General features: G+C 45.5%; 1 protein-coding gene across 2 annotated transcripts in view; it reads right to left on the minus strand.

Annotated features, from left to right (window-relative positions):
• The window catches only part of LOC110532940 (sushi, von Willebrand factor type A, EGF and pentraxin domain-containing protein 1), a 156,232-nt gene that overhangs the window by 83,701 nt on the left and 55,031 nt on the right, over window positions 1-17,500 (minus strand). For both annotated transcript variants that reach the window (XM_036987454.1, XM_036987453.1), the window contains exons 4-6: window positions 7,179-7,337; window positions 4,193-4,372; window positions 2,100-2,279 (exon numbers count right to left, since the gene is read on the minus strand). In XM_036987454.1, the coding sequence (XP_036843349.1) occupies window positions 2,100-2,279; window positions 4,193-4,372; window positions 7,179-7,337 (519 nt within the window). The remainder of the gene's footprint in view (window positions 1-2,099; window positions 2,280-4,192; window positions 4,373-7,178; window positions 7,338-17,500) is intronic.

Raw genomic sequence — 17,500 nt, forward strand, 5'->3', positions numbered from 1 at the left:
TAGTGGGGAGAGTGGGGGTAGAGTGGGGTTTTAGTGGGAAGAGCAGGGTAGAGTGGGGTTTTAGTGGAAAGAGCAGGGTAGAGTGAGTTTTTAGCGGGGAGAGCGTGGTAAGGGGCATAGTGGGGATAGAGTGGTGTTTTAGTGGGGAGAGTGGGGTAGAATGGGGTTTTAGTGGGAAGAGTGGGGGTAGAGTAGGGTTTTAGTGGGGAGAGTAGGGTAGAGTGAGGTTTTAGTGGGGAGAGTGGGGTAGAGTGGGGTTTTAGTGGGGAGAGTGGGGGTAGAGTGGGGTTTTAGTGGGGAGAGTGGGGTAGAGTGGGGTTTTAGTGGGGAGAGTGGGGGTAAAGTGAGGTTTTAGTGGGGAGGGTGGGGGTAGAGTGGGGTTTTAGTGGGGAGAGTGGAGGTAAAGTGAGGTTTTAGTGGGGAGGGTGGGGGTAGAGTGGGGTTTTAGTGGGGAGAGTGGAGGTAGAGTGAGGTTTTAGTGGGGAGGGTGGGGGTAGAGTGGGGTTTTAGTGGGGAGAGTGGAGGTAAAGTGAGGTTTTAGTGGGGAGGGTGGGGGCAGAGTGGGGTTTTAGTGGGGAGAGTGGAGGTAGAGTGAGGTTTTAGTGGGGAGGGTGGGTGTAGAGTGGGGTTTTAGTGGGGAGAGTGGAGGTAAAGTGAGGTTTTAGTGGGGAGGGTGGGGGCAGAGTGGGGTTTTAGTGGGGAGAGTGGAGGTAGAGTGAGGTTTTAGTGGGGAGGGTGGGGGTAGAGTGTGGGTTTAGTGGGGAGAGTGGAGGTAGAGTGAGGTTTTAGTGGGGGGGTGGGGGTAGAGTGGGGTTTTAGTGTAGAGAGTGGGGTAGAGTGGGGTTTTAGTGGGAAGAGCAGGGTAGAGTGAGGTTTTAGTAGGGAGAGCGTGGTAAGGGGCATAGTGGGGGTAGAGTGGGGTAGAGTGGGGTTTTAGTGGGAAGAGTGGGGTTAGAGTAGGGTTTTAGTGGGGAGAGCAGGGTAGAGTGAGGTTTTAGTGAGGAGTTTGGGGTTTTAGTGGGTAGAGTGGGGGTAGAGTAGGGTTTTAGTGGGGAGAGTGGGGGTAGAGTGGGGTTTTAGTGGGAAGAGCAGGGTAGAGTGGGGTTTTAGTGGAAAGAGCAGGGTAGAGTGAGTTTTTAGTGGGGAGAGCGTGGTAAGGGGCATAGTGGGGATAGAGTGGGGTAGAATGGGGTTTTAGTGGGAAGAGTGGGGGTAGAGTAGGGTTTTAGTGGGGAGAGTAGGGTAGAGTGAGGTTTTAGTGGGGAGAGTGGGGTAGAGTGGGGTTTTAGTGGGGAGAGTGGGGGTAGAGTGGGGTTTTAGTGGGGAGAGTGGGGTAGAGTGGGGTTTTAGTGTGGAGTTTGGGGTTTTAGTGGGGGGGTGGGGGTAGAGTAGTGTTTTAGTGGGGAGAGTGGGGGTAGAGTGGGGTTTTAGTGGGAAGAGCAGGGTAGAGTTGGGTTTTAGTGGGGAGATTGTGGTAAGTGGCAGAGTGGGGGTAGAGTGGGTTTTTAGTGGGAAGAGTTGGGGTAGAGTGGGGGTTTTAGGGGTGAGAGTGGGGTATTAGATGTTTGAATGGCAGGAACCTGGCTACCAAAACCACTCCCTTTTCTCGGGATAAATAGCTGCGAGAAACCGGTAAATTATAATAAATTATTTATGTGAACAGCATGGCGTGAAATCTAACTGTTAAATGAAATGCAATGTCTAAATCTGGCTTCTCTACGGCCTCTGCATGTCTGTTCAGGGTGTGGATGCACGTCTCATTTACCCATCTTCATCTGGCCTGTTTTTTCATTGTAAAGATTATTGTGTTAATTGCAGCTGCAGAGTTTTAAAACAGACTATCACTCAAATATCTAGCTTTAAATCATTACACGCGCGAGCACTCTCTCGCAGTCTTTCTCTCTCTCTCTCTCTCTCTCTCTCTCTCTCTCTGTCTCTCTCTCTCTCTCTCCATAATCTCCATTCAAATAGCATCCAAAATAGATAACCCCGTTCTAGATAACCCTGTTCTAGATAACCCTGTTCTGGATGCTATGTTTTTAGTGGGGTACAGTGGGGTTTTAGGGGGAGAGTGGGGTAATTGGTTCCTGCAGGCTTACCCACACACCGTGGTTGGATCCCGCTCCACAGTGAGTCGGCCTGACAGCTGAGCCTGGTGTCTCCCTCCAGCCTGTAGCCCTCTGCACAGCGAATCTCGCACTCCGCCCTGTTAGAGGCGCCACCCTCGCTGCAGTTCATGTGTCCGTGCTGGGGCGGTGATAGGGCGGGACAGGAGCGCACTGTTGTTGAAACAGAGAAACACAGAGGAAATCCTAGATACTGGTCGGTCTAACCGCAATGACAAATTTACAGTATGAAAAGAGGGTGTGAGAGAGAGAGAGAGAGACAGAGAGAGATTTTTAAAAAGAGAGAGGAACCAAGTAGCAGATATGGAAGGAGATACAAAATTGAAATGGAGGAATGAAAAAAGAAGAATGATTCATCTGTCTAAAACATTAGATAAATATTTTCTGAGAACTATCATTTGCTCTCCTGCAAAATCCCTTAATAAAAACTTTGATCCTGCAGGGCTGGTCGTGTCAGCCTGAGGTCTAGAAGAGTGTGTTTAGTGTGTTGGTTTTCAGCACCACTGAGAGACAGGCTTTTAGGAGACCCCCTCCCTGATGCCTTAACTGGCTGGGAGGTCCCGCACTGGAACTCATGCAGACACAGAGAGGCAGACAGACAGAGAGACAGAGAGACAGACGTCGAGGCACACATATACACACACAGGAAGGCACACAGGCAGTGAGCCAAGCACACACACACACGCATGATCTCAATCCTCAGAGGATACGTTGACACACCAGCCAGACAGTCTCCATACTAACTCTACACACCATGCCCAAACTTAACAAGCCCTCTTACTAACTATATACAATGTGTGTGTGTGTGTGTGTGCGTGTGCGTGTGCGTGTGTGTCCGTGCGTGCGTACGTGCTTGTTTTGTGTACAGTATGTGCGTGTGTGTTTTGTGTACAGTATGTGCGTGTGTGTTCTTTGTATGTGCGTGTGTGTTTTGTGTATAGTATGTGCTCGTGTGTTTTGTGTACAGTATGTACGTGTGTGTTTTGTGTACAGTATGTGCGTGTGTGTTTTGTGTATAGTATGTGCATGTGTGTTTTATGTACAGCATGTGTGTGTGTGTTTTGTGTACAGGATGTGTGTGTGTGTTTTGTGTACAGTATGTGCGTGTGTGTTTTGTGTACAGTATGTGCGTGTGTATTTTGTGTACAATATGTGCGTGTGTGTTTTGTGTACAATATGTGCGGGTGTGTTTTGTGTACAGTATGTGCGTGTGTGTTTGTGTACAGTATGTGCGTGTGTGTTTTGTGTACAGTATGTCCGTGTGTTTTGTGTATGTGCGTGTGTGTTTTGTGTACAGTATGTGCGAGTGTGTTTTGTGTACAGTATGTCCGTGTGTTTTGTGTATGTGCGTGTGTGTTTTGTGTACAGTATGTGCGAGTGTGTTTTGTGTACAGTATGTCCGTGTGTTTTGTGTATGTGCGTGTGTGTTTTGTGTACAGTATGTGCGTGTGTGTTTTGTGTACAGTATGTCTGTGTGTTTTGTGTACAGTACGTGCGTGTGTTTTGTGTACAGTATGTGCATGTGTGTTTTGTGTACAGTATGTGCGTGTGTGTTTTGTGTACAGTACGTGCGTGTGTTTTGTGTACAGTACGTGCGTGTGTTTTGTGTACAGTATGTGCATGTGTGCGTCTCCCTGATAGGCCGATGTAACTCACAAATGTTTAAGAATGTGTTGAAACATCAGAAGGGTTAGGGTTAGAGGGACCATTAGAAAGGTTAAGGATAGGGTTAGAGGGACCATTAGAGAGGTTAAGGTTAGGGTTAGAGGGACCATTAGAGAGGTTAAGGTTAGGGTTAGAGGGACCATTAGAGAGGTTAAGGTTAGGGTTAGAGGGACCATTAGAGAGGTTAAGGTTAGGGTTAGAGGGACCATTAGAGAGGTTAAGGTTAGAGGGACAATTAGAGAGGTTAAGGTTAGAGGGACAATTAGTTGTTAAGGTTAGAGGGACCATTAGAGGGGTTAAGGTGTGTGTGTGTGTGTGTGTGTGTGTGTGTGTGTGTGTGTGTGTGTGTGTGTGTGTGTGTGTGTGTGTGTGTGTGTGTGTGTGTTCTACCACCCTCTCACCTCTGCAGCTGGGCGGAGAGCCTGACCATGTCCCGTCTGGCTGGCACAGTCTGATGCCGCTGCCCTGCAGGTCGTAGCCAGGCTGGCATCGTACCCCGCAGGCAGCATTGAACTGGTTATTACACACATTCTGGATGAAGAAACCATTCTCTGGAGGAGACAGCTCAGGGCAGTACACCACTGGGGATGGGGAGAGAGATGGATGGAAGGAGAGAGATGGGGAGAGAGATGGATGGAAGGAGAGAGATGGGGAGAGAGATGGATGGAAGGAGAGAGAGATGGGGAGAGAGATGGATGGAAGGAGAGAGAGATGGATGGAAGGAGAGAGATGGGGAGAGAGATGGATGGAAGGAGAGAGAGATGGGGAGAGAGATGGATGGAAGGAGAGAGAGATGGATGGAAGGAGAGAGATGGGGAGAGAGATGGATGGAAGGAGAGAGAGATGGGGAGAGAGATGGATGGAAGGAGAGAGAGATGGGGAGAGAGATGGATGGAAGGAGAGAGAGATGGGGAGAGAGATGGATGGAAGGAGAGAGATGGGGAGAGAGATGGATGGAAGGAGAGAGAGATGGATGGAATGAGAGAGATGGGGAGAGAGATGGATGGAAGGAGAGAGATGGGGAGAGAGATGGATGGAAGGAGAGAGATGGGGAGAGAGATGGATGGAAGGAGAGAGAGATGGGGAGAGAGATGGATGGAAGGAGAGAGAGATGGATGGAAGGAGAGAGATGGATGGAAGGAGAGAGAGATGGGGAGAGAGATGGATGGAAGGAGAGAGATGGGGAGAGAGATGGATGGAAGGAGAGAGAGATGGATGGAAGGAGAGAGAGATGGGGAGAGAGATGGATGTAAGGAGAGAGAGATGGGGAGAGAGATGGATGGAAGGAGAGAGAGATGGGGAGAGAGATGGATGGAAGGAGAGAGAGATGGATGGAAGGAGAGAGATGGATGTAAGGAGAGAGATGGATGGAAGGAGAGAGATGGGGAGAGAGATGGATGGAAGGAGAGAGAGATGGGGAGAGAGATGGATGGAAGGAGAGAGAGGTGGGGAGAGAGATGGATGGAAGGAGAGAGAGATGGGGAGAGAGATGGATGGAAGGAGAGAGAGATGGATGGAAGGAGAGAGATGGATGGAAGGAGAGAGAGATGGGGAGAGAGATGGATGGAAGGAGAGAGAGATGGGGAGAGAGATGGATGGAAGGAGAGAGAGATGGATGGAAGGAGAGAGAGATGGGGAGAGAGATGGATGTAAGGAGAGAGAGATGGGGAGAGAGATGGATGGAAGGAGAGAGAGATGGGGAGAGAGATGGATGGAAGGAGAGAGAGATGGATGGAAGGAGAGAGATGGATGTAAGGAGAGAGAGATGGGGAGAGAGATGGATGGAAGGAGAGAGAGATGGATGGAAGGAGAGAGACGGGAAGAGAGATGGATGGAAGGAGAGAGAGACGGGGAGAGAGATGGATGGAAGGAGAGAGAGATGGGGAGAGAGATGGATGGAAGGAGAGAGAGATGGATGGAAGGAGAGAGATGGATGGAAGGAGAGAGAGATGGGGAGAGAGATGGATGGAAGGAGAGAGAGATGGGGAGAGAGATGGATGGAAGGAGAGAGAGATGGATGGAAGGAGAGAGATGGATGTAAGGAGAGAGAGATGGGGAGAGAGATGGATGGAAGGAGAGAGAGATGGATGGAAGGAGAGAGACGGGAAGAGAGATGGATGGAAGGAGAGAGAGACGGGGAGAGAGATGGATGGAAGGAGAGAGAGATGGATGGAAGGAGAGAGACGGGGAGAGAGATGGATGGAAGGAGAGAGAGATGGGGAGAGAGATGGATGGAGGAGAGAGAGATGGGGAGAGAGATGGATGGAAGGAGAGAGAGATGGGGAGAGAGATGGATGGAAGGAGAGAGAGATGGGGAGAGAGATGGATGGAAGGAGAGAGAGACGGGGAGAGAGATGGATGGAAGGAGAGAGAGATGGGGAGAGAGATGGATGGAAGGAGAGAGAGATGGGGAGAGAGATGGATGGAAGGAGAGAGAGACGGGGAGAGAGATGGATGGAAGGAGAGAGAGATGGGGAGAGAGATGGATGGAAGGAGAGAGAGATGGGGAGAGAGATGGATGGAAGGAGAGAGAGACGGGGAGAGAGATGGATGGAAGGAGAGAGAGATGGGGAGAGAGATGGATGGAAGGAGAGAGAGATGGATGGAAGGAGAGAGAGACGGGGAGAGAGATGGATGGAAGGAGAGAGAAAGGGAGGGAGAGGAGAAACATGAAAAATACTCAGATTTCCTCTATTTGATACAAAAGCCCAAATGCACGAACACGCACACTCAGTTATTATACTGCACATGCACGCACATGCACACACACAAACACACACACACACACATTTGTTTTACTATGCTTGTGGAGACCAACTATTGTTTCCCATTCAAAGTACTATTTTCCCTGACTCCTAAAACCTAACCCTTAATCCTAAATCTAACCCTAAATTTACCCCCTAAGGCTAAGATAGCCTTTTTCCTTTTGGGGAGCGGGAAAATGTCCCCACTTGTCCAAATGATTCTTGTTTCACTATCCCTGTGAAGACTTCTGGTCACCACAAGAAGAGTAAAATAAAAGACACACACACACACACACACACACACACACATACAGCCCTCAAGCCTTGGTATTGAGGCTGATCCCTGCGGCAGATGCTTGGTTGTGGTGAAGCCTAAGGGCTTTGGGAACGTTAACTCCCTAGGGAGTTCTGCCGGTTTCCCAGATGCACATTAAAGGGCAATTCCACTACTTTTTAATAATGAATATGAGGTTGAAAAGTGGTGGAATTTGACTTTAAGCCTCATTCTGGTTTAAAAGGTTATTTCAAGCATTCTCCATTCAGTATGCTTTTTAGCCCAGGGCTCGGCCTAGCTGGTGTCTGGGAGAACGGCCCTAAGTGTCTGACTTTGGAAGTGTAGCGTGGACAGTCTGGAGCCTCGTACCTTCACAGGTCTTCCCCTGGGGCCTGTAGCCCTGCTTGCAGACACAGTCGCTGCGTGAGGTGCTGCTGGGCTGGGAGGTGTGGTGCTGGTCAGGGCAGGGCAGGCAGGTACCCAGGCCTCCAGGTGTACCCTCTGGCTTGTAGGTGCCAGGCGGGCACGCTGTACAGAGGACGCAGACACTCAGTGTTAGCCTCAACACAGATGACACTTAGCCTAGAAATGTAGTTAGTTGCCAGGGTTGGGGTTAACTCCATTTCAATTCCAGTCCCACTGAAATTCCAATTCCAATTCTCTTCAATGCTTCCATGCTTTTGAATTAGGAACATTTGGAATTGGAGATGGAATTTGGTTACTTTCTGAATTGACTGGGATCGAACAGGAATTGACCCCAACCCTGTTAGTTGCATGTAAAGGAAGGACCGGTACAGACAGTATACACACACAGATGCAAAAACATGTCCATGACCATGAGCAAATTCTGAAATCACGGAGGTGGATAATACTTCTATTAACTTGGCAATTATGCTTTGTGTTAAAAGCACCTGAGACTGATCAGGAAGCTAGGGGTCAGGACGCTAGGGGTCAAGAATTTAGGGGTCAGGAAGCTGTCTGGCTGTAGAGCTACCGAGCTTGTTTTCAAACATTCCTCCATCGACTAAATCAGGGCTGCCCAATTCCCATCCTGGAGGGCAGAAACACTTCTGTTTTTTTTCTACCTAGTAGTCAATTGGGCTCACCTGGTGTCCCACATCTTAATCAGTCCCTGGTTAGAAAGAGAGCATGAAAACCGGAAGTGTTTTGGCCCTCCAAGACCGGAATTTGGCAGCCCTGCACTATATGATCCTCACAGAAGAAGATGGCCGTCTCAATGCATCCCTCGTGTTATAGACCAATTGTGTTATAGAGACCAGTTGTGTTATAGACCAGTTGTATTATAGACCAGTTGTGTTATATAGACCAGTTGTGTTATAGACCAGTTGTGTTATATAGACCAGTTGTGTTATAGACCAGTTGTGTTATAGAGACCAGTTGTGTTATAGACCAGTTGTGTTATAAAGACCAGTTGTGTTACAGACCAGTTGTGTTATAGACCAGTTCTGTTATAAAGACCAGTTGTGTTATAGACCAGTTGTGTTATATAGACCAGTTGTGTTATAGACCAGTTGTGTTATAGAGACCAGTTGTGTTATAGACCAGTTGTGTTATAAAGACCAGTTGTGTTATAGACCAGTTGTGTTATATATACCAGTTGTGTTATAGAGACCAGTTGTGTTTTAGACCAGTTGTGTTATATAGACCAGTTGTGTTATAGACCAGTTGTGTTATAAAGACCAGTTGTGTTATAAAGACCAGTTGTGTTATAGACCAGTTGTGTTATAGAGACCAGTTGTGTTATAAAGACCAGTTGTGTTATATATACCAGTTGTGTTATAGACCAGTTGTATTATAGACCAGTTGTGTTATAGACCAGTTGTATTAGAGACCAGTTGTGTTATAGACCAGTTGTGTTATAGACCAGTTGTATTATAGACCAGTTGTGTTATAAAGACCAGTTGTGTTATAAAGACCAGTTGTGTTATAGAGACCTGTTGTATTATAGACCAGTTGTGTCATAGAGACCAGTTGTGTTATAGAGACCAGTTGTATTATAGACCAGTTGTGTTAAAGAGACCAGTTGTGTTATAGAGACCAGTTGTGTCATAGAGACCAGTTGTGTTAAAGAGACCAGTTGTGTTATAGAGACCAGTTTTGACATAGAGACCAGTTGTGTTATATAGACCAGTTGTGTTATATAGACCAGTTGTGTTATAGAGACCAGTTGTGTTATAGAGACCAGTTGTGTCATAGAGACCAGTTGTGTCATAGAGACCAGTTGTATTATAGACCTGTTGTGTCATAGAGACCAGTTGTGTCATAGAGACCAGTTGTATTATAGACCAGTTGTGTTAAAGAGACCAGTTGTGTTATAGAGACCAGTTGTGTCATAGAGACCAGTTGTGTTATATAGACCAGTTGTGTCATAGAGACCAGTTGTGTTAAAGAGACCAGTTGTGTTATAGAGACCAGTTTTGACATAGAGACCAGTTGTGTTATATAGACCAGTTGTGTTATATAGACCAGTTGTGTTATAGAGACCAGTTGTGTCATAGAGACCAGTTGTGTCATAGAGACCAGTTGTATTATAGACCAGTTGTGTCATAGAGACCAGTTGTGTCATAGAGACCAGTTGTATTATAGACCAGTTGTGTTAAAGAGACCAGTTGTGTTATAGAGACCAGTTGTGTCATAGAGACCAGTTGTGTTATATAGACCAGTTGTGTCATAGAGACCAGTTGTGTTATATAGACCAGTTGTGTTATAGTGACCAGTTAGCGAACAGTACGGAAGGTCAGAAAATCGCTATCTCCAACTATAATGGATAGGCTATACTGAATCAGAACTGTTTGTCAAACCACAATGCATGAATTTTGACAAAATTTGAAGTTGGCAATATAAGAAGTACACAGTTGTGAAGGGAGCTTACCATCTCGCTCCAGGCCATGCATGGGTGAAGGACAGAAAACACTGTGGTAGCTTGTTGAGACCAGAACACACAGAGCAGTGTCCTAGAGGATACATGCTGTTGATCTGACTAATCAGTATTTAGATCTAATTTACTACCCAACGCTAAGCTGGAGGTGGTCATTTTCTGTCTTGTCTTAGTGCCAAGCTGTAGTCTGGAGAGGGGCCTCTAACTCTCTCTCTCTCTCTCTCTCTCTCTCTCTCTCTCTCTCTCTCTCTCTCTCTCTCTCTCTCTCTCTCTCTCTCTCTCTCTCTCTCTCTCTCTCTCTCTCTCTCTCATGCCCTAGTGCTTGACAGGGGCCAGGCATTGGATCCGGATGCTCCGTGCCAACACACACTCATTCCCCACCTAAACATACCAGGGTCGGCCAAGCAGCGTTAACCGCCGCTCGACCAGTAGCCTGGCACAGCCTGGAATAGCCTCCTCCCTCTCACCCACATCAAATACACACCAGCTATGTGTAGACTGTACTGCATGTGGATATGTCTCTGTGTGTGTGTGTGTGTGTGTGTGTGTGTGTGTGTGTGTGTGTGTGTGTGTGTGTGTGTGTGTGGGGTGTGTGGGGGTGTGTGTGTGTGTGTGTGTGTGTGTGTGTGGGTGTGTGTTTGATCTGATACAGCCCATACATTCTCATCCACCTTCAGCCTCATAAGCAAGCAGCAGAACCTGAAGGGTAAGTGTCTGAATGTATTTGAGGCCCCTGGATCCCCTTTTACAGCCTCCACTTATAGTTGACAGGAAACACAGTTATTTATGAACGAATAATATTTCACTTGTAGTGAAACAGTAGAAATACTGTTTTAAAGTTAAATTTTAATTCCTGGACTGGAAACTTGGTCGGCTGGTTTAGGTAGACACGGGGGTTAGTAACAGACCTAATCTCATATCCATAAAGTGTCTCAATGTGTGCTGAACTAGGATCTGTTTGGCTTTTCAGATTATAATGAATAGACAGAGGTGACCTGATCCTAGATCAGCACACCAACTCTGAGACACTTTCTGAATACAAACCTGGAAGTCAGTTTTCTCTACAGGGGGAGAGTTCCGAGGGGCCAGACCAGGCTCTCGTTGAAACACACACTGTGTACCGGGAGCGAGAGAGAAAGAAAGAAGGAGGGATGGAGAGAATGAGAGAAGGGAAAGAGAAAGGTAAACGAATACATCTTAAAACGCCAAAACGAAAGACGGTGTTGGAAAGAAAACGTTGTGAATTTCCTAAAGGTGTACCAGACGCACTGTGATAGATGAAATATGCTCAGAAATAACTGACCTTAGCCAAGAAGACCAACTGAGAGTCGATTTGAGACTGGAAAAGAACGGAACAGAATGGAACCCCTGAAAGTGAATTAAGAGCAAGCACATCTGCTTCAGCCCCCAATGACCCACAAAGAGACTGATTTCCATATTTTAGTGACAAGTCCATTGACCCCTGACTCCTATGGATACGGTACATTTGGTCAGGAAGTAGGCCGTCAAGGGTCCAGTCCAGATTATCTGTGAATTGGAGAGAGTGCGCCCAGGCCCAGGTTAAAATACCTCACAGAGCGGAGCACAACGGGCCTTCAACCCTACATGTGTGCTTTCAAACTCTTACTATGCATGGTTAGAATGGTAACAATATCTACAGAAAGAGGAAAGACAATATAGGTTTTACATTTAAATCCAATGAAAATGTGTGTGAGATATCAATCCCCTAAACATACAGGGGCATGGTGTAGGCCTAAGAAGTCAGGAGGATGGCAGGAGGGCTGCAGGAGGATGTCAGGTGGATGGCAGGAGGATGGCAGGAGGATGGCAGGAAGATGACAGGAGGATATCAGGAGGATGGCAGGACAATGTCAGGAGGGCTGCAGGAGGATGGCAGGAGGATGGCAGGAGGATGGCAGGAGGATATCAGGAGGATATCAGGAGGATGGCAGGAGGGCTGCAGGAGGATGGCAGGAGGATGGCAGGAGGGCTGCAGGAGGATGTCAGGAGGATATCAGGAGGATGGCAGGAGGGCTGCAGGAGGATATCAGGAGGATGGCAGGAGGGCTGCAGGAGGATGTCAGGAGGATGTCAGGATGATGGCAGGAGGGCTGCAGGAGGATGGCAGGAGGATGGCAGGAGGGCGGCAGATAGCCTAGTAGTTAAAAGCGTTGGGCCAGTAACTGAAAGGTTGCTGCTTTGAATCCCCCCAAATCTGTTGATGTACCCTTGAGCATGGCACTTAACCATAATTGCTCCTGTAAGTCTGCTAAATGACTAAAATGTTAATGTAATGATTAACATGAGCATCACTTTCAACTAAACAACGTACAGTACCAGACAGATTCATCGACATCATTTCTTGCTCATAAAATGATGAAGTAAGCCATTTAGTCTAGCTCGTGAACTAACCGTAAGGGCCAAAGAAGTCACTCAAGAAGCCAAAGAAGTCTAGAAATCTTCTCTGGAGACCATGGGGAGCCTGTAATCCATTAGTGGGATCTCAAACAGACAAACGGAAACCCTGAAAGTGAATCCAGAAGAATACCCAGCACATCTCCGCATCTCAGTCCCCAATAACAGTGACAGATTTGCTGAGTCTTAACAAATTCCCCCCTTAGCGAAAAGGCCACCAGCGTTTTCCTATAGTCTGTGTCTCTATCTTCCCATGTGGGGAGCAACTGGGGAATGTACAAATCATTGCTATTCTGTTGGATGTCTTAAAATAACCTTAGTTATCTTTAAGTCTTGATCAAATGTACAATACAAACATATGTTAAACTTAATATCTACTGTTGCACAGGCGCAAACCCTGTGGTCTTTCTTTAAAAAATGGGGATTTTGTGTTTCCAGATACAATGCATTCGGAAAGTATTCAGACCCCTTCCCCTTTCTCCACATTGTGTTACACTATAGCCTTGTTCTAAAATGGATTCAATCATTGTTTCCCCTCATCAATCTACACACAATGCCCCATAACAACAAAGTGAAAACAGGTTTTTACATATTTTTTTCTCATATGTATAAAAAAAAAAAAAAACTGAAATACCTTATTTGCCTGTAACACAAGACTAACAATTTAGACAGAACAAGTCAAACATAAATCTGAACGCTCCAACTCCGGACCGCAGCCACACCACTTGATTCCGTTGGTTTGGTTTTAAATCCCTGTTTTTTTAACAAAGATTTTAAAAAAAACATTCACATGCAAGGACACTTTCAATTCTTAACATGACTTCACGTTTAAGACCTCAATCTGCCGCTGCAAATGTGCAGCCAACCAGGGGGGAAACAGTCAAGTGTACATTCACAAAGAACAAGGCACTGTACAGATGGCGGATCTTAATTTGATCACTCTTTTGATGCTGATCATTTTTCTGCACGGCAGGAAACACAAACTTGCAGTGTATTCAAGGTTTAAAAAGGCTTAAAAGAAAATTGTATTTTCACTTGAGAACTTGATACTTGATTTGCCCTAACATTTTCTGTTTCTGCAGGATTTGTTTTCCTGCTGTAGCAAACTGGCTTAAATTAACAACATATTGTACACACCTCAATGTGACATATTGTGTCTAGATCGGCAGAATAGTTCATACCAAATGGAAAGTCAACTGATACAGTGGACAAGTTAAGTTTGAGTATACAGCACTACTTCCTAGTGTCATGTCTTTGGCTATGCCGGATTAAGTGATATGACATGCTATTCTATGAAATAATTTCTCTGTAATTAATATTATCTGATTGAGCTAATCATGTAGAGAGTCGGGCACCACAAAATAATATTTATGGAGCTGCGATCTTCCGAATAAACTCTTAAAGACCTAGTAATATTTTATGACACTGGGATCATACAGTAGGTCATAGGTCAATGCAGTGATCCTAGTGAAGACACAAAAGGACCACACCTACACAAACACAGACACACACAGACACACACACAGCCCCCATCACTGGCCCCTCAGTCATTTTCTTAGTCATCAACAGTGACACCTGTGACCTTTCGTGACAGGTTGCATTGACAACAGCACACACACCCACCACTCCAAAATCAAACAAAGGCCTTGTGAAATTCTGAGGCTGTAGCTAAAGATAATGACTCTAGCATGACATCATTTTTATATTGAATAGCTCACTATGTGTTTATGCTAGAGACTTACTGTTTCTGCATTGACTGCAGCTCAATTCTCTCTTTCCGCCGATCTAAAGTTTAAACCAGTGGTTCTTAACCTTGTTGGAGGTACTGAACCCCACCAGTTTCATATGCGCATTCACCGAACCCTTCTTAATTGAAAAAACAAATCAAATTCAAAACATAGGTATATATTTGACTGGTGCACAAAATGAACCGTGCATCAACATCACTGTGTACAAAGAACAAAATCATCAAAACATTTTCACACAGATGATCATTTTCACACAAAAACAAAAACATAATAATGAATATTTACTGCAAATCAGTGTGACTTCTGCTGTTGCCTTTCAGAGACCAGTTCAGAAATGCGCGGCTTCACCTTGGCAAGTGCCACTCATGTCATTTTCGCAACAAAGTCTGTTCCTTTTCTTCGTTTTTATGTCCAGCATCCTCGAAAAGGATTGCTCGCAAAGATATGTTGTAACAAACGGTATGAAAATCTCCAGAGCTTTCTTAGCAATAACAGGGTACGTTACCATTTGTTGACACCAAAACGTTGAAAGCGTTGTTGTTCTGAAGAGTTGCTGTTGAACCTGGCTCTGCTGAATTTCCATGATTTCATTGAGGTATTCATCATTGACATCTGTTATCTCAACACTAAACGTGAACGGCTGTCTCACCCATGCTGGATATGACTCTCTTGTAGGGAAGTATCCGTCGAGAGAATTTGCAAGCTCATCTAAGTGCATGGCAATTGCTTGCTTCAGTTCAGCGGGTACAGAAATGTCTCCAATTCCAGATACATCTTCGATCTTACTTACACAGTCGTCCAGCAGGGGAAAGTTTGCGAAGTTATTGTTCTCTGTTCGTCGTTTCCATAACGGTAGCTTTTTTTGAAAAGCCTTCAGGTTTTCCTCCGCTTCGATGATGTTGACTCCACCGCCCTGCATCTTTTGATTGAGATGATTGAGAGCTGCGAAGATATCGGCCATGTACGCTAAAATGAGAATGAACTCAGAATTTTTGAAGCAATCTGCATGACAATGTTGGTGCTCTTGCAAAAACAGGGCTAATTCCACACGCACGGCAAAAACACGATTCAGCACCTGTCCCCGGGATAACCACCTAACGTTAGAATGGTACAGAAGTACCTCGAATTCAGAGCCCATTTCTTTACACAGCTCACTGAAGATGCGATACCGCAGAGCACTAGTTCGCACATAGTTCACGCATTCCACTACAATTTTTAATACTTCTGCCAGTTTTGGAGGCAAGGTTTTTGTTGCCAACGCATGCCTGTGCAGAATACAATGCGTAACAATGATGTGTGGTGCATCGGCTTTCACTAGCGCACCAAAACCAGACTTTCTTCCCAGCATGACTGGAGCTCCGTCCGAACAAACTGCAGAAACCATATCCCACGAAAGATTGTTGTCTTTGAAGAAGTCATCCACAAGTTTCTTCACATCGGCTGCCTTAGTTGTTGTTGTAAGAGGCTTACAAAATAAAAATTCTTCCTTTATCACGTCGTCTTTCACATAGCGCACGAATACTGCAAGCTGGCTTAGATTGGAAACATCTGTGGTCTCGTCGAGTTGAAGGCTGAATTTTGCCGGGCTTGAAATCAGATCTGCAACTACTTGAGCCAAGATGTCTTTGCTCATGTCCTCGATTCTGTCGCTGATGGTGTCATTTATAGGAGGAATTTGGGATAACTTAACTTCGGCCTCTTTTCCCAGCATGATATTCGCCATCTTCAACGTAGCTGGTTTTATGAGTGTTTCACCAATGGTGTGTGGTTTGCCCTGCTTTGCGATCAGGTAAGCAACTTCGTACGATGCTGTGAGGATCGGTTTGTTGATGGGTACAAAGCCGAGAACAGGCAGAGTAGCCTTTTCATCGAATCTGGCTCTCTTCACCTTGAATTCAGCGAGCGTTGTGTTCTTGTATTTTCCATCTCCATGCAGCTTAAGGAAGTGTTCTCTTAGTTTTGCCGGTGCTAGACTAGAATTGCTCAACTTGGCATTGCAAATCATGCAGTTAGGACACTGACTCCCATCACGTTCGGTTATACATGTAAATCCATATTGTACATATTCGTCAGACCACTTTCTTTTTTTGCTCGACATAGTAAGTATGAAGGGATTAAAATATTAAGAAAGAAATCACAAGTCGACTACTGAGCGCACCAAATTCCCTGCAGCACAGATAGGCCAAACGATGTAGCGTGATCACCTGCAGCCAATGATGGCCAAGCGGAGCGTGTCATCACGAATCATATTAATCGAATGTGTGTCTTGACCTCCGCCGAACCCCTGAGACTGACTCACCGAACCCCTGGGGTTCGATCGAACCCAGGTTAAGAACCACTGGTTTAAACCTATTCCTGGAGCTTGTTGAAAGTGGTGTTTTCTACACAGAGGATCCGGACAAGAAAATTGTCACAAAATCGTCTGTAAAACCCTTGCATCTGCCAAGTCCCCAACAACCGGATGTCCTGGTTTTCAGGGGAAATTGAAAGAGAGCCTGTGATGCAACTTCCTCTTCTGAACGTTAACAAGGTGACACCATTTTAACTACTCCTCCACATTTACTGGATTGGTTGAACAGTGCAGAAGAGAACCTCCCCCAACATTTTTTTATTCTCGTCACGACCAGTATGTAGAGGATCTAGTTTCAGGTGTTTCTTTTATGCCTGCTACGTTAGGTAAGTAAAACCTGAACAGTTTAAGCTAGCGTCTCTCACGAACAAAACAGTGTCATATGTTTTGCTCTACAACATCCACAAGCAGTCGTCTGAACTTTCAGACACCCAAGTCCTAATTTCGAAAATGTGCTCTCACAAAACCAACTGTCCAGACCGAACCGTTTGAGTTACAAACTAATAAGTCACCAACATCGACAGGTAAACACTCACTCACTTGTTTTGCTCTATGACCTACACAAGTGCAGGGGAAGGTAACCCTGTAAGAATGGCACAAAAGTTAATAAGGTGTAAAAAAAAGTGCCATAAACAAAGTGATTGAATATGGCAAAAAAAAACTTGCAAATCCATGAGTTTTCTTATATCTCCAAGATATAGGAAAAACACTTCAAAACCTTATTCCTCTTGAAACATTTTTGTTTTGTTTTGCAATTTATGAATGTGTTATTCAATGTGTTTCTATGGGCTATAACAGTAAAGGCCAAATTCAATATTTTATCCCCCCTAAAATATATACAATATATACAAAAGTATATGGACACCCCTTCAAATTAGTGGATTTGGCTATTTCAGCCACACCCGTTGCTGACAGGTGTATAAAATCAAGCACACAGCAATGCAATCTCCATAGACAAACATTATTAATAAAATTGCCTTACTGAAGAGCTAGTGACTTTCAACATGGTACCGTCATAGGATGTCACCTTTCCAACAAGTCAGTTCGTCAAGTTTCTGCCCTGCTAGAGCTGCCCCAGTCAACTGTAAGATCTGTTATTGTGAATTGGAAATGTCTAGGAGCAACAACGACTCAGCCGCAAAGTGGTAGGCCACACAAGCTCACAGAACGGGACCTCTGAGTGTTGAAGCGGGTAGCATGTAAAAATTGTCTGTCCTCAGTCGCAACACTCACTACCGAGTTCCAAACTGCCTCTGGAAGCAACATCAGCACAAGAACT

This window comes from Oncorhynchus mykiss, chromosome 9, assembly GCF_013265735.2.
Source record: "Oncorhynchus mykiss isolate Arlee chromosome 9, USDA_OmykA_1.1, whole genome shotgun sequence".
Lineage (NCBI taxonomy): Eukaryota > Metazoa > Chordata > Actinopteri > Salmoniformes > Salmonidae > Oncorhynchus > Oncorhynchus mykiss.